We start from the raw sequence: 25,446 nt of genomic DNA, 5'->3' as shown, positions 1-25,446 counted from the left end.
TATATTTCAGATGTTTCACCTTCAGGTTTTTACACCATGTAATATTAATAACAAATAGTCATGTTTGGACTATATTTCAATTTTTAAGAAATGCATAACTGTCTTGTATTTAATTTTGTGACCATATTGAATCCTTTTGGGAAGTCTGAATTAAAACTGAAAGGATATACTTTCATTATATTTCAATTCTTTTATTTATTTCTTCGAACTGGAGCAGCATGGAATGTATGACATCGAAAGAAAAAAAAAAGATGTTTGTTTCTTTGTTCTTCAATAAAGAAACGTGTGTCCTTCTTTCCACCCTTATTGCATGACTGATTGATTTTACATTCGCTGAGAAAAAAAAAAAAAAAAAACACCTCCTCGTAAGAAGAAAATAAAAAATGGAAACATAGCCTATAATAGCAACATGGCTCGCTGCTGCTCCCGTTGAGGAGCTGCTGCAGACTACATGTATGGGCTGAAGAAAAGGGCCGAGACGCTCATTTTTCCACCAACCTTCTCCCCACACAAAGATGGAGGGGTGTCAAATAATACTAAAGGACTCTTTTTTCTCTTTACACCGAACAAAATAAATAACATTAGAAAGTCCAATAGAACAAAAAAAATAAAAGCAAGGGAGGTTTGCCTGTTAAGCTCATGACCCCTTGTTTTTTTTTTCTTTTTCTTTTTTTTTTCTTTTTTTGAAAATGTATTTCCCTCATAATCCCAACTCGTGGCTCTTGAGGATCCTTACACAAGTGCAACAAAATGCAAAAAAAACACAATTCTTCAACTGCGGATAAATAAAAGACGGACAAATTCACATTTAAAAAAATGAATAACATGTGTTCATAATACCCTGTTTGAGTTTCGATTTTAAAACAAGATTTAAAAAAAAAAAAAAAAAAAAAAAAGATTAAATAGGCCTATGCATATACTGTGTCCCCCATCCCTCCCTCCCTCCCTCCCGCCCGCCCGCTCTAGACGTCCTACAGCCCAGATAAAGGTCTTTGTGAGACAATGACACGAGCAAATAGAGAAAAATTCAAGCAAGTCGTGATTATTTATCCTACGCTACTTCACACATCAAACTATAGGAAACATAAACAAAAGCAGAGAGAAGGTGGAAGCCGTGAGGAGGCGCAGAAACAAAGCAGTAATATGTCTGGAGGTGGATAAGACAATGGGCGGAGTGATCCAGGCAGCGCCACTGCTACAGATGCGTCAGTTTGGGCGCTTCCTGGATTCTTCCCTGAGAGTAGTGCGACGTTAGGTCTGTGTACGTCGGTGTCGGATCACACACTCCGTGATGCTGACTGTTGCCCATTGTGATTGCTCCATTGTACTCCATGTTTGCGGACGGTGGGTGCGGGAGGTGGGTCAGACCGAAAACAGAGGCCCCAGAATTAGGCATTGAGTCGATGTAACCTCCGCCGACATAAACGGGGCTGCCCTGCATGTGCGTCCCGTAGTTGCCATTGCCTTGGAGGGGATGCGCGTCATACTCGGGCGTGGCCGAGTCGGTCCCGGGATACCTCTTCTGGGAGGGCGGGCAGTTGTTGAGGGAGTTGTTTAAAGGAGGGGGGTATGACGTTGCCATACCGTATGCGTTTTGATGAGGTTTATTGTAAGAAGTCGGCGACTGGGATTCATATGGTACACTGTTTACGAGAGAATGCATAGAGTTGAGGTATCCGCCTCCCCCACCGCCGCCACCGCCGGAGGCCGGGCCAACGGGACTCCGCGGGGACTGTCCGCCAGGAGAAGGCATCATCCCCACGCCTTTCTGATCCTTCTTGTATTTCATCCTGCGGTTCTGGAACCAGATTTTGATCTGTCTCTCCGTGAGGTTGAGCAGGTTGGCCATCTCTACCCTCCGGGGTCTGCAGAGGTACCGGTTAAAGTGGAACTCCTTCTCCAGCTCCACGAGCTGGGCGCTGGTGTAAGCTGTCCGGGCCCTCTTTGATGCTGCTGACCCCGGAGGACTCTTGTCTCCGGGGCAACTCTCCACTGTCAGGGAGAAGGAGAGGAGGATGTCAATCAGTAATCCATTACAGGCACACACAGCAAGAGGTAGAGAGGCAAAGACAGGAGAGTGAAAGTTAACTCGTGTTACAATACACGCACATACAGCTGATAGTGAAACTCTCCACGATCAGGAGGGGGCGTTGGTGGTGATGAAACAGTTTACTAGATAAATATGGCCATTTAAATACAGGGTGTTAATCATCGCCTCTTCCTCCTCCCCCTTAACGTACGTGTGTGTTACAAACATCTCAACATTTTGATAAATTTGCTCCCTCCTGTGCAGCACAGGGGTTATCATCAGGGCTCCATAAGACAATTAACAATCAATGTGTAGAGATGTTGCCTGTGCACGCTACACTAACTGCAAAACAAGAAATGTAAGTGCAGAATAGTAGGTCAGTATCTGATATGAAACCAGGTAACCTCAGATTTCCTACTAAAACATTCTGACCCTCTTCTCCCCCCATAGTCACACAGTGGCACACGCATAATGCAAACACAAGCATTATGTATTCCTCGGGGTGTATAAAACAGCTCGCCTTGCCCTTACTGATAAGCTTAAGAGGCTGGAGCTTGGCTGCAGAATAGCAAGGTGTTGGTCTACTTACCGTTGTGGCAGGCGGCCAACACTTAATAAATTTCACTACCTGTCGCCCAAACCTGGAGTAAAAGGAATGCAACATGACATAACCTGACCCATTATGTTATTGCACAGATGAAAGAGGTTATCACGTGCATCATACTGAATGTACGTAGGGCAATCATGTGAAAACACAATGATTATTTATTAATCAATTTTTTAAAAGCCTAGTTGGCTTGATTCATATAAGGCACGAGTTGCAAAACATACGCGAGTGTGGCGTGCGTACGTGCGTAAAACGTGCGTAAAAGACGTTTAATAAATGTTAGCACCTCCACGTATTATTCAAACTAATCAAAACACCTTCTCAAGCATAATACACATTGAACCCGCACTGCTTTGCATTTTAACACTCACTACAAACGACCTAAAACCTAATTAGAAACAACCAATTGATTGCAATAAGAGGTCCAAGCAAAGACGAACGTTTCTGAATATTTCGACTTGCTCTGTGTAAACGCTCCAAAACACAACGCCGACCCACAGAGTTTACCTCGAGTCAAAGCAGGATCTGGATCCTTTCTTGCGTAAAACGTGCATAAAAGAGTTTTTCATAAATCTTAGTACTTTGATGGGGTTGCTACACATAAGCTAAACCCTGATGAAAACAGCTAACTCACATATATCACAATGAAGGCTGCAATACTGCTTTTCATATTCAACGTTTACTAAAGACGACAAGTTAACTTGAGTAGAAAACTACACACCAAAATTTGAAAGATATATGAATGTTAAAGAAAGATGATCATCTCTGAACTTTTTCTTTATTCATATGCAAGGAAATACCCCAAACCCAGATCCCGGGTCGCCACGTTGTTCTCCAATAAAACAGTCAGATTAGGTTTGCATATATGCGTAAAATGTGCGTAAAGGGGTTTCCTTAACTGGAAAAAAAGGGGAAAACCTTTTCTAAACATAAACAAAAATAGAATACACGTAAAGCATTATATTTACTTGTATTTTCAACAGCTACTTTTGGAGACTCCCTATTTGGATTAAAATGACTTGATTTACAAAAAAGACCCACCAAGTTTTCCTCCCATCTAAACAGCAAGATCTGACTTGTGTCTTTGTGTGCGTAAAACGTGCCTTCATGTTTTCCGCTTTGACTAGTTGTTAAAACGGACCTTCTCGAACATCAAGGCACACTACTTTTTTATCATTATTTTTTCCTGCAATGGAATATAACCTGAACCCTTATTGAAATGCCTACAGAATTTAGGTCATGGGAAGATGAGCATTTCTAGATTTCGGTTAGCTTTAAGTAAATACCCCCTGTCCGGCCCCCCTCCCAAAGTTTTCCTCTAATCAAAACAGCAGGACAAACTGAAACAACTGTTGTGTGTGTTTGTTTGTTGTCTCTCCGGGAACATTATGTGATCAGTGGAGATGTGTGTTTACAGTAGGGACAGGTCAGCCGCAGGGCACAGGGACGACAAATGGTGGGATCTACTTGTAATGTGGCACACAGTCTACTACCTTATACTACTTGTACAGTATATAAGGTTTTAAGGAATTTGCAAGACAACGTGACCCAATCCTTACAGGATGTGGATTCAGTAAATGCTACACTTGTGTCTTTGTTGTTTTGAGGGAGTTGTTGATTACACTGTAGTCATTCTTGGCTGGTGTTCCTGAATAACTTTAGGGAGCAATGCAGGTATAATGCAATGTAATATATACTACAAAGAAGTGACTTAAAATGATGGAGTAAAACTAACACATCTTTGACATCAGCCCAGAAAACTGAACTTTTGCAACCTTCCCAGGAAAAGTATTGTCCGGTTGTGGTTTGCCTGCCCCTTCCTCTTAACCCTTTACCTGTCCACCCCACCCACCCGCACCCCATGTTTACTGTATCCTCCCTCAGCCAAACTCATGTAGCTTGCTGGTCAGAGGCTATCAAGTTTTGTGTGTGTCAGCAGCAGCAGCGTTTAGGTTGTTAGTACCTGAACTGGAGCTACTGGTTGGTTTCTGCTTGGTGTTCTGACGGGATTCCTTCATCCAGGGGAAGATCTGTTTGCCGCGAGCACTGGAGGTCGGGGAGCCGTTCTTGGCACTGGGCTGGCTGGACCCGTTGCTTGTGTTTTGGCTGATAGCACCGGGGGATTGTGAGGGAGGGGGTGGGCCTGACACCGGCACCTGTGGTTGATTGCTTTCGGGATGAACCTTGGACTGCGCCGCCTGAATGGCTGTGGTCCTGTCGCAGCTCTCCGCCATCTCCCCCGGCTTCTGCAGAGCCACGGAGCCGTCAGGAGACTGCAGGGAGCAGGCAGGTCGATGGTACTCACTTTCCACATGAGAGGCCCGGGGATATTGGACCTGATTGGCATCATAACTGAAGCCATTTGCGCTTTGATATGGGTAGCCACTGTAAATTGCGGAGCTGTCGTAGTAGGTTGCCTTTTGCATCTCGCCGTTTCCCAATATTTATTTCAGAAACTGACAGGGTCTTGACACCCTTGTAGAATAACATTGGCACCCCGTGGTCACGTGACGCCTCTCCGCCAATGGCCTCCTTGGGTGAACCTAGGGTTACAAGAAGCACTGTGAGGAGAAGAAATGGTGGCGATCCATCTTACTTTTCAATACAGACCTGACACTAGAGACTATGGAGGCAAGATAGGGCCAACAATTCTGTAGACTATTACCGTTTACCTTATGGCTTACACAGGGCACAAAGGCACGCACTAACCTTGTATTACCATCTGTGCCAAACAACATGGAAAAAAAAATCTTTTCAAAAGCGTTTCAGGGTGCCAAATCATTTTGAAACCTAACAAGAAACTGCGTGACATTTTAAATCTTTGAGCTGATTTACAATGAAACCGAATATAGTTACAGTGCAACTTATAGAGAGAATGCTGTAGGCAAAGAGCGTCCTGTGGAAATAGCTTGTTAGTGGGTTACCACACAGGAAAATAATATTTCTGTTACAATGTTATTCCACCAACAGGGCTGTCAACACTATATCTAATTTCCTGAGCAGCAGGTGAAAACATTCAGTGTGGCCCCAAAACTTTTAACCCATTTTTTTTTTGTTTTTCACTATTAGAGAAAAAAAAAAAATCTCGTTCACTTAACAGGATAAACTTCAGTGTGCTTCCCCGGCCACCTGGCGCAAAACATAAACAACCGCATTCTCTCTCTCTCTTTCTTTTTTTCTTTCTTTCTTTCTTTCCTTGCATGCTGCAAGATAAATGGAAGGGCCCCGAGGAAACCTGAAAAACCGGGCGGGCATCCGTGCATCTCCATGACCATGGTGTGAACCTTTCCTTGCAGGCCCATAATAATGGCTGCTGTCGGTGCTGTCTGCACGGCGGCCCGTCGCGGTGATATATGGGGGGTCAGTGGGCCGGGACTGGCTGCTCGGAATGAGCGGCCCGGTGAACGACTAAGCCCGGTACTCAGGCGGACAGAAACCCGCGGATGGCACAGCTAGAGCCTGCTGCTAGAGCACCATAATTCATGCAGGTAACCAGGGGGATTACTGGGAAACTAAAAACCATAGGAGACACAGATCCACAGGTCAGTTTAAGGAAATATTTTATAATATGACATTACTAATGAAATAGTGGCGCATTGGATTCGCCATGTTTAAAAAAATCCCAAAATGCAGTTTAAACCGCTATTACTACTACAAATAATATTAATAGTAATAATAATAATATTAATAATGATAATTTCTTCTAATCAAATCTAGAATTTTTCAATAGAAGTAAAATTGAACCTTTCTCTATCCATTTTCAAATCATGCATGATTTCGTTTGTCTGCACTTTAGATTGGGTTGAAAAATGTCCATCGTCCTAATCAGGGCAACAAATAAAAACACTGAATAAAAATAAAATAAATACAATCAAAATATTGCATGCAAGCCCATTAAGATTGTAACCGCTTAAAATAATAGGCCCTGCTGTCTGATAGTAAATGTGACCCCAAAAATATCACTTTTATTCCTGCAAGCTGCAACAAAAATAGAACTTGTTTATTTTATATTGTATAGATACACCATAGTCCACAAACAGGTATACAACTAGGATGCATTTTCGTAAACTGAGCACAAAGAAAACGAATATATCGAGCAACTGTGGGTTTGTGCAGCCGTGCATAACAAGAAGAAAATCAGTATAAAACGAGCCCTCAGCATGTCCTTAAACGCAGCTAAAACCGCAGGCTGAAAGAAGGTGTCTTCGATATACGTGCACTCATGATGACCTGGAAAAGATACCAGAAAGCTTTGTGGTGTGTATCTCCAGGCGAGCCACTGCGATAGTCATAAATGCAGAGAACGAGAGACAAAAGACAGACTTGAGCTCTGTGCGCAGCCCTCTGCTCCACGCTAGAGAAATCTGGGCTGCCTGACTGTGTGTGAACTCTTCCTGAACCGAGATCTAAGTCATACGGTGATAAATCACCGCGCGACACACAAACTCCGCCATTTACAACCGAGGGAGCCTATTTCTGGCCTGCTTACCTTATCCTCTTACGACGAATGCAGAGCACCAAGCAATATTTTCTCATTCAGCGACGAAATCGATCAAAGCAGTAATCCAGAGAAAAGTTTAAAGGTAGGGCTGACTGGGAGAAGCAGCAGTAGGAGACTGCGCCCTGCCATACACCAGGCATTAGCAGCCACAACAAAAAGGGAAGAGCCGAGAGAAGCCCCTTTCCTTTTTTCCTTTTCCTTTTCTTCTACTCGACGTGGATGGGTAAACCGAGATTACGAAAGCAGGCGTGAGCAGTCGGGTCAGCGAGATAAGAGTTATCTGGCCCCAAGATTGAATTTATCGTCATGCTATAGAGCAATGGCCAGGGCTTCATAGCAATATTAAACTCAGCCAAGGCTATGCTGGACTATGTGATCCTTCACCAGTACCATGCAGTCACCAGTGAACTGCCCCGAACCAGAGCGTCACCATAGACAAGAAAAATTATGCAAATGAAGTAGCGCCTTGGAAAGCCAGTTCAAATCAAGTGGTTGCCTCTCCTCCTCCCCCAACCAAATGAGGTAGTGCGTCTAGGAAAAAAAATAATAATACAACGTTACAAATGACAGAGTCCATCCCTAAAGTGTTTTAAATCTTTTTGTTATTATTTACTCCGCGCCCTGTAGTGGAATTATGAGCCCAGCGGCTGAGATGTTGGAGAGAGACGAAGAATACAAAGGAATAATCAGGCGCTGACCATGCTGCATTTCCATTTCCATGGGACATAAAGGGCTTCTATCCGCGGCTTAATCATTAACCCGCATTTTTGCATATGATTCAGTGTTTTTGGCACAAGGACGCAAGAATACGTTCTCATTTCTTCGCCAGATATTCCCTGCAAGGCTTCTGGCATGAAGAATATAGAATTATACATATTCTTTAGGATTAGAAACCACAACTGCAGATCAAAGCTGTGTTCGATATATTTATACATCATCGGAGAACCCCTCCAGGAACAGGGTGTGAAAAATGGGCAGAAGTTTCATCACCAAAAGGCAAATCGGAGGACATGCAGCGAGGAACAGGGGAGAAGAGAGCCGGCAGCAGGGGGAATCCCTCTGCGTGGTAATGCTGTCTTTTGCAGCCAAAAAGAAAGACTGAGGGAAGAAAAAAAAATAGATTTATGTTCCTCTCAGCTTCCCCAGGCCGTAAACACGTCCGGAGCTGCAGCTTCTCTGCTGGTTTCAGGCTCTGGGACAAAATTCAAATGACACAATTAAAAAGGTAGAACACACGGACGGCGTGGGAGGTTGAGTGGGACAAGAATTCACGCGTGTGGATGTTTTTTTTTCGCTAACTCTGCTTTTTTCTTTCACGAACCAAAGTAGCCACTTTGTTTAATTATTTACTTCTTTGTGTTTTGCTGAAATGCTGATTCGTCTTTCTCTTTAATTTGGCCCTGAGGAGAGGGTTAAAAGTCATTGCATACTGCCGTGCGTAATAAGGCGCAAAACAACGTGGGAGAGAAAAAAAAACTAAAATGTTGATAAAGGAAAAAAAACATTTTAAAAACTTCAGTGCAACAAACTATAGCAGCTACAAGCAGATGGCTTTCACAGAAAGTAGTTTTTGAAATGAGTAAGGCACCGCTCCAAGTGCTGCGATTCCCCTCGTCACTTTTATAGTGACAAATTACACCACAAAGACAAGTGGAAGAGAAGGAATTATTGCTCTCGGGCTGCTCGTATTGCTGCTACAAGGAAACGTACAAGCCATAGGCTGCTTCTCTATTCCTGCCAGTGCTTTGGTGGGCGTGTGTGGTACTTATTAGAAATTGAATAAGGATATCACCATCAAGCATTCATAACACAAATCAATAAAGATATATGGACTTACCGAAGGCAGTTCAAGGTGTCTCCGAGACCGTACGCTGGCCTGAGTTTACTGGAATGGATTTCTGCAACGAGGAGGGGAATAAGTATTTTCAATTTCTCGGAGGATAATCCAACATTTGAACGTGTTCTGTAAATTCTACTTGAGTGATTTTTTTATTTTAAGTCCAGAGTTCAAGACATGGGAGCAAAATTTAAATATACAGGATGTGATAAGACCTTTGTTATTATGCGTAAATGTTTAGGCCCGTGTTTTAAAAATGCGCAAAAGAACCGTCTGGTAAATAAACACATCTTGTAAAATTCTATGTAACCTTCTTGAAGATATTTTTGGGGGATTTAAATTTAGACACACATGCACTCAAGTCGATATTAAAGAATGAGTATCTTCACAGCTTCAATGAACCATGAAATCTCAATGACTTTAAACATTTTTTTAAGGCAAAAATATCAACCAAAATGTACGGATCTTTAGATAAAACAAGACTAACAAAATATATACACAGATAATAAATAAAATGCATAAATAAATGATGCATTGTGGATTCTTATTCGACAAAAGCCGTTTTGCAAAACAAATATCGCTGCGTATCAACATGATATCGCTAATAACATAAAAATTGCCCTATGCAAATAACGTGTTTGTTGTTTCCCTGCTGGCCTGTGAGCATTTTCCTCCACAAACGGATCGAATAGTCATTAGCTCTCTCGCACCATCTTCCCCAAGTCCCCGCGCCCATAAATCAAGCAGCAGCGCCGTGACCTCAGCGCGGCCGCACGGTCCTGGATGGCACTCCGTCTTCCATTATATCCTCGTTTCCCTGGCGGAGCGACACAACCCCACCGCTTTCCCCTACTTTTTATGGAGCTCATCTTGATGTATCATTTACGCACGAAAAAAAAATACAAAATAAAAACACGTAAAGACACGAGATGTTTTGTTTTATAGGACAAGTTGCACCTTGGAGCCCCGTGCGCTCTGTTTGGGTTTTTTTTCTTCTTCTTCCAAGCCGGTATTTAAATGGCTGCTTTATTTACAAACGGCAACGCTGGCCTATTTATCCAAATGGCACGTTGTTAAAGATGCAATTTAAGAAGAAATATTTCATTTTCTCCTCCTCTATTCTAAGTTTCCACTGGAATTAATGACGGATTTATTACAATGTTGGTCTAGGAAGCAGTAAATGGAACAATGCCTCAGTCTTAATGGCTCAAACAAATTCTGAAATGGCTATCTTTATAGAATGTTTATAAATCATTTAGGTGTGATTATGTTTCGCTTGGATAACTATGACGAATCTGAGATATTAACAGATGTGGTGAATATCGATAGCTTCTTGATATGTGTCTATTTTCTCGCCCTGCAAAAACCCTGGACCCGTTTTACTGACCTCTGCCTCGCGCAGCAATAACTCACGACCGTAATGAACAATCGGAGGAAATACCTCAAAATAAAATCCATCCTCCCAAAGCTCGGGCTCTGACTCTGTCCGCGTGGAAAAACATATCCGTCCGTGACAGCAGAATACATCCACAGACCCGGGGTCCTGTCTCTGTCAGTCTACTTTCTTTTTCTCCCCTCGATAAACAAAACTACAAAGCCAGGACTCCCCTCACGGAAAGTGGGGGTAACCCGCATATAATCTGCATCATATGGCCAGACCGGGGCTCCGGTTTTCTTCCCAGTGCCATAACACCGCGCAGTATTATGCGCCCCGCTCACGTGACGCAACGTCAACTTAAATCCCTTTTATTTGAGCCCGTGAATCATTAATGGAGGCAGTCATTGCCCCTGAGGAGAAACGGATCAGTTTGGAGGGAGAAAAAAGAGGGGTATGTGACACTGCAATGTATCTGGCAGAGGAGCGAGCCTCTCACAGAGAAGCAGCTTTTTCCACGTGTCGCCCATTCAGAGGGAAAAGGCTGCTCTGTCAGTTTTAAAGTGCCATATATTTGGTGCCTGTTAGCGGCTCAAAGAGCTAATCCTGCTCTATTATGCTGAGTTTCAAGTGCGGACGCAGCCCTGAGCCGCGCTGCAACCAGAATGTTTGCACTGCAGCGTGATAATTCGCACTATGTGAGATGGAGAAAGCTTTGCTCACAAAATACCATTAAAGGGCGGCTTAATGATTACTCATCATTCCAGCTTCTCCCGTTCTCTTCACGAGACAGTCAGGGCTGTACAGAAAACCCAACTCAACATCGCCCCCCGTCCCCATTGTCAGACTTGTGCTTCAGTACCACTTAGTCAGCCTCTGGTCCTCCATCACCAAAGTCTGCATGCTGGTGGGTAAATAAAAACAAAAGCTTACACGTTTACCTGTCCTACACAAGGAGGCTGTGCGTCCCGGTGGTCGCGAGGGGAGCCTGTCAGTCAGCAGTGAGCGGAAAGTGGAGGCGAGGTGACCAAAGTGTGGCTGCTCGACCCCGCTGATCACTACATGGACCCCCATTAGACCTACATGCACTTATGCGTTTCCTATGACCAGCTGAGTGACGCTAGAAATTACAGGCTGGTGAACATAAAGAGGGTTTCTTTTCTTTTTCTTCTTCTTTGGAGCTTTTAGTTTGCCAGATCTGCCTGAATACAAACAAATTACTGCTTAAAGAGTGTGCCACGCGCGCCATGGAAAAATATCTGGCTTCTATCTAACCCTGCAGGTTTTTGCCAAAAGTCGTAGCCCGGAAGAGCTTCTCTCTTCTCGGCACCGTTTGGCGCTTGTTTTCCGTCAACACCGAGCAGCGGGCGTGGAAAAATCCCACCACAGCTATTTATCATTCGGGGCGGACAGAGACAGCGTCCCACTCCCACATGAGCCTTTGTCTTCTCAAACTACAACTTGAGTGGTAAACTTTTAAAGACAGGAGCAGAGGCAGAGCCGCTCTTATTAATTCACATTCAATAAATCTAAGCCGGGAGATGAGAGGAAGAGTAATGAGGGTTAAGCTTGAGCGTTTTGGAGCTTTTAGACGCGCGATTGTGAAAAGAAAACTACTCCTGTTTTGTCAAATGTTTGCGTCTGTAATCTGTTATTTTTCTTCTTCTGCAGTTGTGGAGCTGTCAGCAGGATTACATGGCTCGACATGACTGCGCACTGGAAGATAATCCCCACGTTGCCTTTCGCCACCGCACCTGAACTTTTCCCTGACCCGGGCAGAGGCATGGAGAGTTGAGTGGGAAGTTATTTGGGGTTCAAAACAAGGAGAAGATGGAAACCCTCAGCTGGTAGCCCACTTTATTTGTCCACACTTTTTGGTGCACTATTTTCTTGCCCTCTTAACAAAAGCTGATTGATTATGTTGAACATCTCGACTGTTTTAGCGTAAAACGAATGTTTCAGAGGTGTTTACGCAAATCAGAGCTCCTTATCACTGTCAGCGGAGAGGAGTTAGAGGCGCAGACCTCTGGATGTTGGCCAGACGGCGGTCCATATCTTCCCACAATGTTGACACTGGGAGCTCTTAACAGCCAGGCTTGGGTTACCGATACTCTCAGCCGAAGATAACTCTTTCTGCGAGGTTTACACCAGCCAATATCAAGGCTAATGCGAAATTCAACGCCTTAAGCTGAGTGGAGACCGTCTCTGTAGGCCTAATGAACCCAGAGCAACACTGTGACGGACAGAGGAATTGTTTGCTTGAAGGTGGTTGTAATAAAGCAATTTTAAATTTTCATGTGGAACTGTCTGTTTATTATGACTGAAAATGAGGAGTTTGGGTTTTTGTGCGATAGCTGGTAAATTCTGTAAAAACTTGGGGCAATGTTTAAGTGCAGAATAGGGTACTGCCACTACTACTAATACTGAAGATAGTAATAATACTTATAATAATAATCCTAAATACTATCAAGTATTGTAGGACTTTGTTCGTGTTTGTCTGTCTAAACTGACAGCTGTGTTCACTTTTATTCTGTGTTGAAGCAGCAGCTACATTGTTATCCCGTATCACTACATTCTTTTGCCACTTTTACATTAGAATTTGAAAATAAGACATTGAGTCAAGCTTTTAGGTCCCCAACATTCACTGGTAGAATTCATGGAAACACCTGATAACTCTTTCATGCTTGCTTGAGGAGCTGAACCCTTCCAACATAAAGGCAGACTGTTTATCTTATCATATAACTTTGTATTAAACCAGCACATTTTGCAGCTACACCTGCGTTACATTTCTGCTATCTGTGTATTATTTCATTAAAAAAAAAAAAAAAAGATTAACTATTTAATCTAATTAGGTTTTTAATAGCAAAGTGCAGCATGAATGTACATTCTTGTCTAGAAAAGTTTGACCTGTTGTCTTGAATTAGATTTACTTCGAGGTCCTACAGGATACATTCATCTAATACTCTGTTTCAGCACAAAATGCATGGACCTATATTAGGCAACAAATGTAATTTTAAACCAACTGCAATGCTTGAAAAGCATAGTGAGATTTTTGAGACTGATTTATTTTATTTTTTTACAACTATGATGAGTTTTATAATTTTTAAAAAAAAATGCAATATTGGAAACACAAGACAGGAATGTATAGAAAAAAAACATAGAGCAGATGAACATACACTACAATATTATGAAACAATCTTTTTTTAAAGCAGCTATAAAATAAAAATCATTTTTAAAAAGCTAATATAAAAATCATCCAAATCTACTCACAAGTCATGACGGTCTGTTTCCAGCGGACAGAGTTTTGTCAGAGGAGAGGAGATCTGACTCGCACGCTGCAGAGAATCACTTCAAATGAAAATAAGTCAGATTTTCAGATCTATTTCTGACCCCGGGGCATTCATTATTCAACAAGTCACGTGAATGGGCGAATTAAAATTTCAGTACATTGGAAGCGACCTCTATTCGCGAATCAAATGACTTGATATCTATAATTTAACTATAGTTGGACTTCTTGGAGTCTGCGCAAAATCGGTGCCAATCAGCCTCAGTGCCATCTTCTGCCACAGCTTCAATGTCCTCGGGAAACTGCTGCACAGTGCTGGGGAACTTTTACATTTTTTTTGCAGCAAATGTATCCACTTATTTAAAACATTTTCCTCATGCAGGTAAAAGTATTTGGTAACAGAGGACAAAACTACAGCAAAGGTGGAAAGCTGCTTCTGAAATGTACATAAATCTACTTTACGCGTGTCTGTCACTGTCGGTTTTACTTGAGGATTTTTTTTATGAACGCAATCCCTTGTGCAAATATTGACATAATCATTGAACTATACATATCAGGGTCAACATGTGTAGAAAATTGAAGTAAATAATGTCTGTTTTATCAACATTTTTCTGCTCATATCTACAATTTCTACGCGGCCTGGCAGGGGTGCTTCTGTGATGATTTGCAGGAGAGCTGTCTCTTAGAATAATTTTGGGAAAATTCATGGCTCACATTCACACTTAAACACCGTTTTTGTTTCCGTGCCGTCTCTGGGTAAATCTTAAATGGGAAGAAAAAGCTCGCGGAGGTCTCAGCGCTGATGTATGATCTGAACACTGTGTGTGTCGAAAGGTCAGGGGTCAGAAGAAGTGCTGCGAGCCGGTGATTGGCCAGTGCCGGCCGTGTCCTCGAGTTGAACTCTCTATTGTTTGGATGTAGCAGGTAGTGACCAACACTCACACTCTGGTGCACTGAGCTTGGCTGAGATCTCCTCGTAATGGCAAGTGAGAACAATATGTGTGGCCGGATACATTTAACAATTTGGGTCTGCTCTTATTCCCGTGTCAGTAAAGCCTGAACAGCTTTAAAGCCAACAGCTGATACCTGCCTCATATATTTCTGCCGCATCTCATCTTAATCCACGAAAATGCGCATGACATTCATGCACATTTTACGCATTAGAAATAGTTGAGCAATGAAAGACATAACAGACTCAGGCAAAGCTACACGCTTTTGTCCAAGTGCGAACATGGTAATGCATTCCTTAGAAGAGGCTTAACTCTGAACATATTACACACATTCATAACCAGGATTTTTTTTCCCTCTCTCTCTATAAATCTCACTTTAGATGCAGTGCACAAGATTGCGCACTGATTATCAAGTTAAACCTCTGCGTAAATACCACGAAATGAAGCAAATAGATTTTTATTATATTCAGGTAAATAAAAAAAAAGTGTTAAATAAAAGCACCCACAATGTTTTCACCGTGTGGCATATTAAATTATTAAATCCTCCAACACGCTATAACATTTTACGCACGCATTTCCAATCACTGGATGAGTGACTTAAAAAGTTCTAAATGAAAATATTTATGTAAACACACGCTGTGCACGTTTAAATGTTAAAATATGAAACTGTAATCTCTAAAATTAGAATTCAAAACATAAAAAATTGGCGCCTAAATACGTGTTAATAGAAGCGGCTTTTTAAAAAATACATGTTGCGCTGAAGAGAAATCGATACTTGCGGTGACAAAACATCCGAAGCCATGTCAGCCTTATAAGTGAAGTACATATTTATTTCACAAGGACAGGTTTATCCTACACTAACCTACATCACAACGATCATTACTGAGACAACACATACAAATATTCACAGTTTAGAACACAGCACAACATAGGACGCACTAGCACAAATAAAACTAGACCGTACAACACCAACGAACAGAATCTTACTCGACGAAACGCTTTCCTTATTGTGCCTTCGTTATGATTTGTCTATGTACATTAGATGTGAAAGTCACCTGGACTACATTCAACAGTGAACCAACCCACTCAAACACACAAACTATACTGCTACTCTAACTGATGCCATATCTCTAACACAGCCGTCTGGTTTTCTATCAGGCATCTATAGAGTCTCGCTAAATATCTTTCAAGTATATTAGAACTTTCCATGAGCAATAATAGAAAAAAAAAAAACAATAATCAAAGAGAACATAGAAAAAAAAATGAGTTCAAACTTACTTTCACCTCACTCAATTTTAACTGCAATGATACATTTTGCTCCAAGTCCTACGTTTGAATGTGCGTTATCCTTCTTTCATAATAATAAACAAATATATAAACACTTCAGTTGCCACCGTGGCAATTAAAGGTGAATTTCAAGCTTATATGAAGAGGGCGACCGGAGAGGGAAAGGGCACAAAGGACGTGACAGGGGCCCAATGGCAGAGGCAAGGTGAAAGATAACACCATGTGTGTAAAATACTGAGAATCGGTCCATCAAATTCCACTTGTGTTATTTGCCATCTCAGTCTGGATTGGGTTTTTTGGGGGAGGGTGGTGGGGGTTCGTTCATGCACTATAGACCTGCGGTGCACGGCGTGGGGACGAGCTGCTGGCCTGTTTTGATCTGCTGCTGCTGCTGCTGGGCCCCCGAGGTTGAGGACGAGGCCGAGGTGGAGGAGCGGATCTTGGTGTTGGGCAGCTTGTGCTCCTTTTTCCACTTCATCCTCCGGTTCTGAAACCAGATCTTGACCTGGCGCTCGGACAGGCACATGGTGTGCGCAATCTCCACCCGCCTGCGCCGGGTCAGGTACCGGTTGAAGTGAAACTCCTTCTCCAGCTCCAGAGCCTGCTGGCGGGTGTAGGCAGTGCGGGACCTCTTGGGCACTCCTCCAGTGTAACTGGCATTGACTGGGAGAAGAAAAAAAAAAAAAAAAAGCCATACACAGGCAAGCAAGCAGGTGTTACAAGCAGGTTGATAGCGTTTATTTCCAAACCCTTAGTTCCGCCACTGGACACATTACCAGGGTGGAAAATTAGAAACGAATTCTGGGTTTGGTGGGGGAAATTGCAACCGCTTTGTTTGCTTTACTCTGTCTTGTTTCAGTTACGGACATGACCTTAATGTGGAGATGCCGAGTGTACAAGCACTCGCATCCAGGGACAGATCAAGCTTAGAAATGATTAACAAAACAGCGGGGTTGAATATTACAGTTTGGCTTGGCTCCAGTGGTGGAGGTAGTTTGGGTTAAAAAGCAACAAAGGCACATGGCCCCGACAGATGAACACAGGCAATAAAATTTACGAGGGTCCTTAATTACCGACCCTGCTGCTCGATAGTCGTAAATTGCTGTTGTAAGGGCTGCTACTAGTGCTGCCTCAATAGGCTTGCGTGTGTTCCAGTGGTTGTTTCTCAGTGGTTCTGCTATTTAACCGTGACGATAACTCACCGGTGCTAACGTGGACCTTTTTCATCCAAGGATAGACCACCGGTTCCTTGCCCTTCGCTACGCCGGGATATACCTCACCGGCGAGGCTGCAGTCTTTGCTGGCATTTGCCCCTGCGCCACCGTCTGGGGCCGCGGTGAGGCGAGGACCGTGGCTTTGTGGAACCGGCTGCGGCTGTGCGTGATGCCCGTCGCTGAAATCGTCGAGTCCGGCGGCGGGGACGTTACCGTAATCGTATCCCGATTCTGTGTAGTTTGACCTCGGATAGGATGGTTCGTCGTGATGGGGGAAGCCCGTATCTTTTGGCCGCTCGTAGTAATCTCCAGGGTTGGGGATGTATCCGCTCTGCTGATATTCGTCGCATGGAGGAAAGGAAGGCTCGATATAGTTGGAGTTTATCAAGTAGGAACTCATGGTCATTAATTTGTGAAGTGCAACAATACTAATTTTTATCGCGCTGTCGTTTTTCTGATCTCCACAAAACCCTCCTACTCCCTGTCAAATGTACAAAGTTGCCTGGTCACGTGTGAGGAGCCACCAATCACCGCGTGTCCTGTGGGCATCATGTAAACAGGAACCAATGGAAAGCATGGCACTGGTACCACCGACGCTGCTCGGACTGGCTTACGTTGGTGTTTTCCTTATTAAATCACAGTATATAAAGCAAAACCAATCAACTAACTTGTTTACTGCCAAAGTTATGTGGGTGAGGCTCTCCAGCAAGAGAAACAGTCCATCTCCTCTCAAACACAGATAAAAATCTGAAGCCCTGAGAAAATCCAGGCTGTCCACAAACAAAACACCACGTCTCAGAATCATAAATGCTGCTTGCTGGACTTCAAAATCTGTTGCATTTTAATAAAGAGGCAGACATGGCAACAATATAAACACAACAACACATATTGCAGTGTTGAAAAATTTGCCTATTCAAATGATCGAAAATAGAATGAGTGCACAAGGCTCCTGGCGAGCCGCTTCTCTGCGGACACCCAAGCCTGCATGTGAAGCCAGAGTGTGTATAAAACCTGAATGATAAACGCACATGAACTGCAGAAAACACACACTCCTTTGGTTGCACAGATGTGCCTGTTTTTGCCTTATTTCACTGCTAGAAATATTCTTTAAAAAACGCCTTTTTTCTTGCCTTGCCAGGACATGGCAGCGATTTGAAGCTATTTCTGTTCTCTGTTTGTCCACATTAAACCTCTTTAGTGCTGTCAGCATGCACTGCGTGTATTAACAGCTCTCTGGTGTTACCTGGTATTGAAAAGCCCGTTCAAAACACTGGACAAACACTTGAAAACACACCTGTCTTGTTTTGCAGCCAGATGCCAAAACAAGGCGTGGGATTTTATACGAGCACAAACATTTACAGTAAGAAGTGTCAGCCTGACTGAGTTCATGCAGCAGGAATGACCTCAGATCTGACACACAAGTAGTTTTTTAAAATTCTTAAAAATCCGGAAATATATAAAAACCTTTGTCACAAACATTTTGCCAACATTTAAATACAGACCTATGATATTGTTTAACACTCCTGTGCTACAATACCACATGGTCACAAACTGCCACGATGAAAGTATGATTTGGAAATAAGGCGTAATAATAATAATAATAATAATAATAATAATAATAATAATAATAATAATAATAATAATAATAATACTGCCATTAGCCTAAGAAAATAAATGACACAAATTAAGGATCATCCTTTAGAAAAACCCTACATATAATTTTTCAAAAAAAATCTAATATATATTTTTGCAAACTACATGTTTATAAGGTAAAGAGAATATAGCAGTGTCTGACCGTGCTCATCAGCCGTCACGTCCAGCTCCTGTTTCCTCTCCATGTCCGAGATGCCACACTGTATCTGTGTCCCTTTAGGATGCAGCAGCTCTTCACAAAGCTCATCCACACTGTCCACGTCAACAAGGCCTCTGCATGGAGAAACAAGAGGCCAAACTTCGGAAATATTGAAAGCTTTCTTTTCTTTCCTTTTTTCTTCCCTGGTCCCCCCTCTCTATTCTATTCGCTCCCCTAAACAGAGATAACTTCTGCCTGACCCCAAAGTGACACCGTTTCCATTTTGTTTCTGATTAATCTTTCCCATTGACAGTCTTTGTTAAACAACAAGGCGTGCCCTTTTTTTTTTCCAAAGAGGCGACATTTTCATATCTGTTAGACGCAGTGACCTGGGGTTCACCCCGGACTTGGACTTCAGTTTTGTAGGCTCTGTTCAGCTCTGGGGAGATTTTGAAGGTGGGGGGAGCAGCACTTAGGGAGGGTCAGCTCCCCTGGAAGGTCCCCAAAGGATTTTTTTTTTCTTTTTAAAATGTCCAAAAAGACCTACAACTATTTAAGAAGCTCACACGTCGAACTACGGCTATGAGACAAAAATGTGCATCTGTGGAAAAAGAGGGACCCCCAAAACGACAAAGATCTGCTGCAGATGGGCTGATTCACTGATGAAATCTATTTTTCACTTTGCTTATCTCCATCAGTGCACTTCTAGATTTTGGATATGACGACTGAAACCACTCAGGCCTGAGTTTTTGCTCTTCAAACAGTTGCCATTCTTCTCTTATTAGCGCACTCGAGCTGCTACCTTGTGTATCTTAGAGGCTTTTCTGCACCTAACTCATTGTAAATGGCAGCTGATGTACTTTGCGCCAAAGATCCACTGTATCCGTATGGCCAAGAGACCACCTGAGAGGCAATATGTCAACATAATGTCAGCGGGTAAGACGACTTCACATGATATCTAAATTTACAGTCTGCTGCCATTCTATTATATATAGGTCCTGTATAAATATGGGCCAGGTCAGCTGGGCTATTATCCACTTACTGTAAGTTATCCACGTGTGAATGAAGGTGGCTGTTTTACGCGCCATTCTACTTGTTGCCATAAATTACATATATGTATTTCTTGATATTGAGCTGTGAACAACGGTATTAAAAATCATCATTAAAGCTCCAGAGTCTAATTCACTGTGATAAAAGAAGTGTTTTTTTGTTTGTTTGTTTGTTAAGTCCTGGTTATCTCTTGCAGGCCTCTGCTGAATGCAAAAGCTCCTGGAAATATCAACGCCATCCCAAAAATACAGCAAACTAATAATCATCCAACTGACCAGTGGGCTAAAATGCAGCATTTGGTAACTATATCAAGCCATCTCACACTTTATCACCAATTTTCCACAAAATCCATGAACCATTTTTCCTCCTTGACGCGCACAGAAACCGTTACAGGCTCGTGTTAAGATTTTACTTTGGTACAAAATAAGCTAACAGCCATGGCGGGGTGTTCGCTTTCAGAGCATATACTGTGAAGTGAAGGTCTATTTAACCAAAATACATCATGCTGACAGTTTACTGTAAATTTAGATTATCAGAGAAGTGCTGTGACGATGGTGACAGATTGCAGATGGCGCTCACAAGGTCTCCTGTCTATATGGAGTCCTGAATAAAAAATTCTCTCTGCATTCAAGATGTGCCAAGGATCCGGACTGAAAAAAACACACATTTCATGCCCTTATGGAAATATTTTGATACAGGTAAACACTGATAATAAACTATTTTTCCCCCTCTTTTACAACTTGTCATGTGTGATTATTCTTCACGCCCCTTGGTTATCATAGCGAGAATAAACTTGATTAGGTTTCCAAATCGCTAAGATGCTGTCTGTCTTTTCTCTGTAGGTGTTATTTTTGATTAGACTTTTATTGCAGTGATTTTAAAGCTTGAAATGGGTTAAGGCTTGAGCAAAAGAACAAAAGCAGCTACGTCGTTTGAAAAGCGCATGGGCATCTTCCTTATTCCTCTACGTGAAGGGGCAGCTGTAATTACTGCAACACTGTGCGAGAATTTTAGATTTCAGGCAGCAGCTCTTCAACCAGTGTCCTCAAAATGTGAAAAAAAATAAGCTCAGTGGGCCTAAGTGCTGCAAAAAAGTGGCTTAAACAATCATTAAGATGTTTTAAAATGTACCAAAAAAGTAAAAATTGTTTGACTGGGCTCTGCAAGAAGAGAAGCAGCAACCAGGCAGGTCGCCTGTGAATATCTACATTCATAGAACTGCAAACATCTGAAATATTGTTTGTTTTTTAAAAGTAATAATGTTAAAACGTGTAGATAACTACATGTTGCATTGTGTTTTCAGCGTGAACGAATTCGCTGTTTTATGTTCTTCATCAACGACCTTTCATTTGTCAGTGTAACCCAAGCAACCTAACAGAATTTTTTAAAAAAAACAAAAAACATTTTTGGACATCTGAACACTTTCATTGTGCGTAAAAGTGCAGAATCCTCTACTACAGACGTAACCTATAATGTATTCAGTTTCTATATACGACTATTGTCGTAATACGTTCAAATGTGTTGAAATAACACAAATAAATCAGCAACGATTTTGGACATTTGTACAATAAAAGTGCTTGTTTTCTATTTTTTTCCTGTTCACATGAAAACAGAAACTTTTTGGAATCGAAAGTGGTGAAGTATTCAGATTTCAGTGGTTCATTTCAGAGGGATTGTAGTTTGTAGAATTCAGGTTTTGAGTGAAATCTAAATATTTATGTCATATTTTTTAAACAACAAATTGTTGTAATTATGTGCGCTGTGTTGCTGATTGCATGTAAGAAGAGTAGCGATGAGGCGAGACTATGTTTTTGTTTTTTTTAAACGCAAAATATCGACGAAATTAATTTGTTCTTTCTGTCGTTTTGTTCATTTGCCGTCTTTTTCTATTCATATCAAATCCCATTGTGCCTTTATGGACCTACAACCAAAGGTTCACTATTTTAACTTGCTTAAATAATTGTTTTATGTTTCGAAAGCGGTTAAAAAGGCCACAAGAAAAATAAAATTATAATGCGTAAAAATGTATATTTTTTTAAAAGCGCTCCTTTATAAGCCCCCAAAACATCTGTGCCATTTCTGTTTTTTAAAAGGGGTTCTATTCAGCTGATCAGGAAGAGCGGGGCTAAATGTTTTTTAAGGGATCCGGGGGCGCATTTTGGGGGCTGTGGGCCTTCCCATTACCCTGTGACCGGGTCGAGAGTATCAATCCTCAAAATGCAAATTTTGCCCTCGTCCCTAAACATATCAAATGCAATTTATTCAAAGGAAATTCACCAATCAACCGCCCTAATAAAACGCCAGCCACTCAATCTTGTTGCTGGGGACGGGTGGGGGGTCCCCTCCCCCGGTCCCAAACGCGAGGTCACTGCGCTTCCAGGGTTCACCTGGAGTGCACCGTGCAACATATGTAATGCAAAGCTATTCTGTCTTTTGTGTGGAGAGTCAAGATCGCTATTATAAGGCTGGCATCAAGCTCCGAGTGAACAGATGACTGAGACTTGTTCAGCGCGTAAACTTTTGACCCCAATTTTTCCTCCTCTTCTGCTGCTATCTCGCTCTCATCAGCCGCAGCCCACTGAGATATCTGGCCCCCTTTGAAACGAAAAGTCAGTTTTAACAATGTGCGCATCCCTTTGCCACCACAATGATCATTTTCTGCAAATTTCATAAGCAGATAAGACGCCAGCACCAGATCTAAAATGCAATTGTAAGCCTTTGTGATGCTTCCAACGTCAGAGTGAGGAGATAAATCCAACACTCAAGACTAATAGGGCCGTAAAATATGCAAATCATTCATTAGCGTTATAGTGGAACCAAAGCAGCCAAAAAGTCTTTGTTGGTGGCAACGCTTTTAAGTTTTACTCCCCGTCTCCCTTCACACAGTGTTTCCCTCCAGTGCGGGATATTACCACAGGCTCTCCGTCCTTTGGTAACTTCATTTATACGCATTATGCTTATAGGCAACGCCAAGCAAACGTGTCATTAACGGGAAGGCGAGTGTGTGCGCGCGTGTGTGTGTGCATGTGCGTGTGCGCTGCCGTGGATGTGTGAGTGGTTTTCCTCCTTCTATACAGCAGGGTGACAGTGAACTTGGCCTAAAGCGAGCTCTGCTGGTGGCTCTGAGAGGATGCAGATTTATCTTGGTGCTGTGGCTGACCTCCAGATGAACCTACTGCGCTCCCCTCTCTTTCTCTCTCTCTCTCTCTCTGCCTGGCAGTACGCCGCACATGGGGCCCTGTCGAAATTTCTCCTTTTGAAATATTGGCAATGGTTTTAATTTCCAAATAGCCGTTCTCTCAGTCTGTCCTGTTGTATTTCCAGTGTGTCCAAAATAAAGCTAGAAAGAGAATAAATCCGTATTTTTGTCAAGCTGGTGACCAGTTTGCATAACAATGATCTAAATTCGTTCAGCAATATGGTCTCAATAACTGCAGTGTTGCGAAAACCAACAATATTCATTCAATCTTTATGTGATAAGAGGAATAAATAAAACAAATCCGGGGAGAAACTCACCTCATCTGTCCCGGATTTATTCTCAGAGTTGCCAAAAAATTTAATTCCACCCCAGCATTGGTGTAAAAACATTTAAAGTCCATTGGTAATAAACGTGATTGTTTACGTGCAGAAAGGTTCAGAAATAACCTGCAAAGATTTTTTTTTTTTATTTTTTTTAGTCAAAATGATGAAGGCCTCTGCGCCAAAATATAAGTTATTGTGACTGGCGGACAGTGTAACCTTTGCAAATCCTCCCAGGCAACAATTTCAGGAAAGTTCAATTGTTATTCGCAAAGTTTTTTACTGCCTAAACTCTCATAAGACTCCAAAAGTCAGACAATTTTTTTTCAACGCTTTTATGCGGATTTGGAATTAGAAACGTGCGCATCCAGACACACACTCAAAAACTGTAGGGGAGAAAAAGGATATTCTAAAAAACAATATATATGACCAGTTCGGCCACAAACAAGTCACATAATTCCCCATTTTCACTTCAGTTTTTTTGGAATCAGCGTCCACTGCTGACCAGCTCAGTTCGGACAAGAGGTCACCACAAAGCGAGAGTGACTTCTAAGAGGTCATCTGAACTTTTCAACCCCAAACAACAAAACGACTTGGTTGACACAAAACGGAATTCCTTTTAAATGTCTCCCTGCTGCTGTTTCTTCCCTTGTTGTGTTTACTTGTCACTGTTTACAGCCTGCCCTAAAGCCATACACGGTGCCAACATGTGGAGCGCACGCAGCGCGCTCAGCAGAGCAACAACTGCAACTTTTTTTTTCTCTTTTTTTTTTTCAGGGATGGACTCACAACTTCCAAAAGTCATCAGCACGTACAGAATCGAATCAAACGGGACTAGCTGTAAATCTGTAGGCCCGCATTAGCGCATAACTTTATCAAGGAAATCTACACACTCCACGAGCCTCTTGGAAACTTTCTGGCTCACACGGTCTGTGAATTCTCCAATGCAATAAAACGACAACAGCTAGAAGTTTGTGGGGGTGGAAATGGACACAGAGATAATTATCCAACATGTAAAAATGGATTATGAGTTACACCACAGATGGAGGGAAACAAGTTACACGGGGAAGGAAGCAATTAAATAGCCATGAGCCGGACCCAACCCTGCGCAACATCTGCCGAGACCAGTATTCAGCACTCCACAACTGACAAATTAGTGTAATGGACTAATAGGGACGGATAGAGGGAGCGAATACAATAATAAGGCTGTTTAACACAGGCTGGCTATTCTCAGGCAACCGGCTAGTCTGGTGAAACTTACCCAGAGACGCGGTCCTCATCCTGGAGAGCGTCCGGTCCACACTGAGGCAGACTGAGCAACAGAGATGGTCTGTACCGGTCAAGTAACACTTACAGCCTGCAAAGAGAGAGTCAGACGAAGCCTCGCCGTCAGTGCGATTATATGTTATGTGCAATATACTGTCAACTCCCCAAAACCATAAAACTTACTTTAATGGCTACCACGTGACCGTTTATGGCCAGTGAGCCTATCTGGCCGCTCTTCGGATGATTTTTACGATCTAATTCATAGACAAAACCCCCATTCATTTAGCACCCAAATGTCAGAGAGCCAGAATCGGCCCTAATAAAGTTTACAGCTTGAAAAGTCGAGCCAATTCTCGGGGAATAGCTCAGGAGCCCCGTGCGCAAAGGGGACGACCGGCCCCTGAAGCCTGTTTAGTGGCCAAGGACCCCCACAAAGCCCCCAGCGCCACAGCAAGGTGAGTAAAAAAAAACTAGAAGCTTTCATTCAAGAGGACCTGTTGAATTCAAAGAGGTTTAACTCGAAGGAACTTTTCCAAATTTGTCACAGCTCACAACAAGTGACTTGAAGATTTTCCAGCCAAACAGCAAACTCTGATGTCTTCTGTGGTGTGGCACAAAAAGCAAATTACGCGTAAATATTTCACAAGAAAACTCACTTGTGTTGCCGTTCCAGTAGAAAGTTTATTATTACGGCCATCATCGTCATCATGATCAGCATTATTATTATTATTAT

General features: G+C 42.4%; 2 protein-coding genes across 3 annotated transcripts; both read right to left on the bottom strand.

Annotated features, from left to right (window-relative positions):
* Positions 1-167: 167 nt before the first annotated feature.
* Positions 168-10,482, bottom strand: hoxa3a (homeobox A3a). 2 transcript variants are annotated; one of them, XM_008300284.1, is made up of 4 exons: positions 10,416-10,482; positions 8,975-9,035; positions 4,600-5,179; positions 168-1,992 (listed from the first exon to the last, which is right to left on the bottom strand). In XM_008300284.1, the coding sequence occupies exons 3-4, from the start codon at positions 5,060-5,062 to the stop codon at positions 1,196-1,198; spliced, it is 1,260 nt and encodes a 419-aa protein (XP_008298506.1). In that variant the 5' UTR covers positions 5,063-5,179; positions 8,975-9,035; positions 10,416-10,482; the 3' UTR covers positions 168-1,195. The 2 variants fall into 2 exon arrangements, with proteins under 2 accessions (XP_008298506.1, XP_008298507.1); XM_008300285.1 differs by lacking the exons at positions 8,975-9,035; positions 10,416-10,482 and adding an exon at positions 7,126-7,476.
* A 4,908-nt stretch (positions 10,483-15,390) lies between these two features.
* Positions 15,391-17,909, bottom strand: hoxa4a (homeobox A4a). The gene is made up of 2 exons (XM_008300287.1): positions 17,075-17,909; positions 15,391-16,535 (listed from the first exon to the last, which is right to left on the bottom strand). Exons 1-2 carry the CDS (start codon positions 17,490-17,492, stop codon positions 16,201-16,203), a joined length of 753 nt encoding a protein of 250 aa, XP_008298509.1. The 5' UTR covers positions 17,493-17,909; the 3' UTR covers positions 15,391-16,200.
* Between the last annotated feature and the right edge of the window lie 7,537 nt (positions 17,910-25,446).

Source organism: Stegastes partitus, unplaced genomic scaffold, assembly GCF_000690725.1.
Source record: "Stegastes partitus isolate 25-593 unplaced genomic scaffold, Stegastes_partitus-1.0.2 Scaffold1520, whole genome shotgun sequence".
In the NCBI taxonomy this organism is placed as follows: Eukaryota; Metazoa; Chordata; class Actinopteri; family Pomacentridae; genus Stegastes; species Stegastes partitus.
The sequence above is the reverse complement of the archived record's forward strand: the minus strand, read 5'-3'. Positions and strand labels throughout refer to the sequence as shown.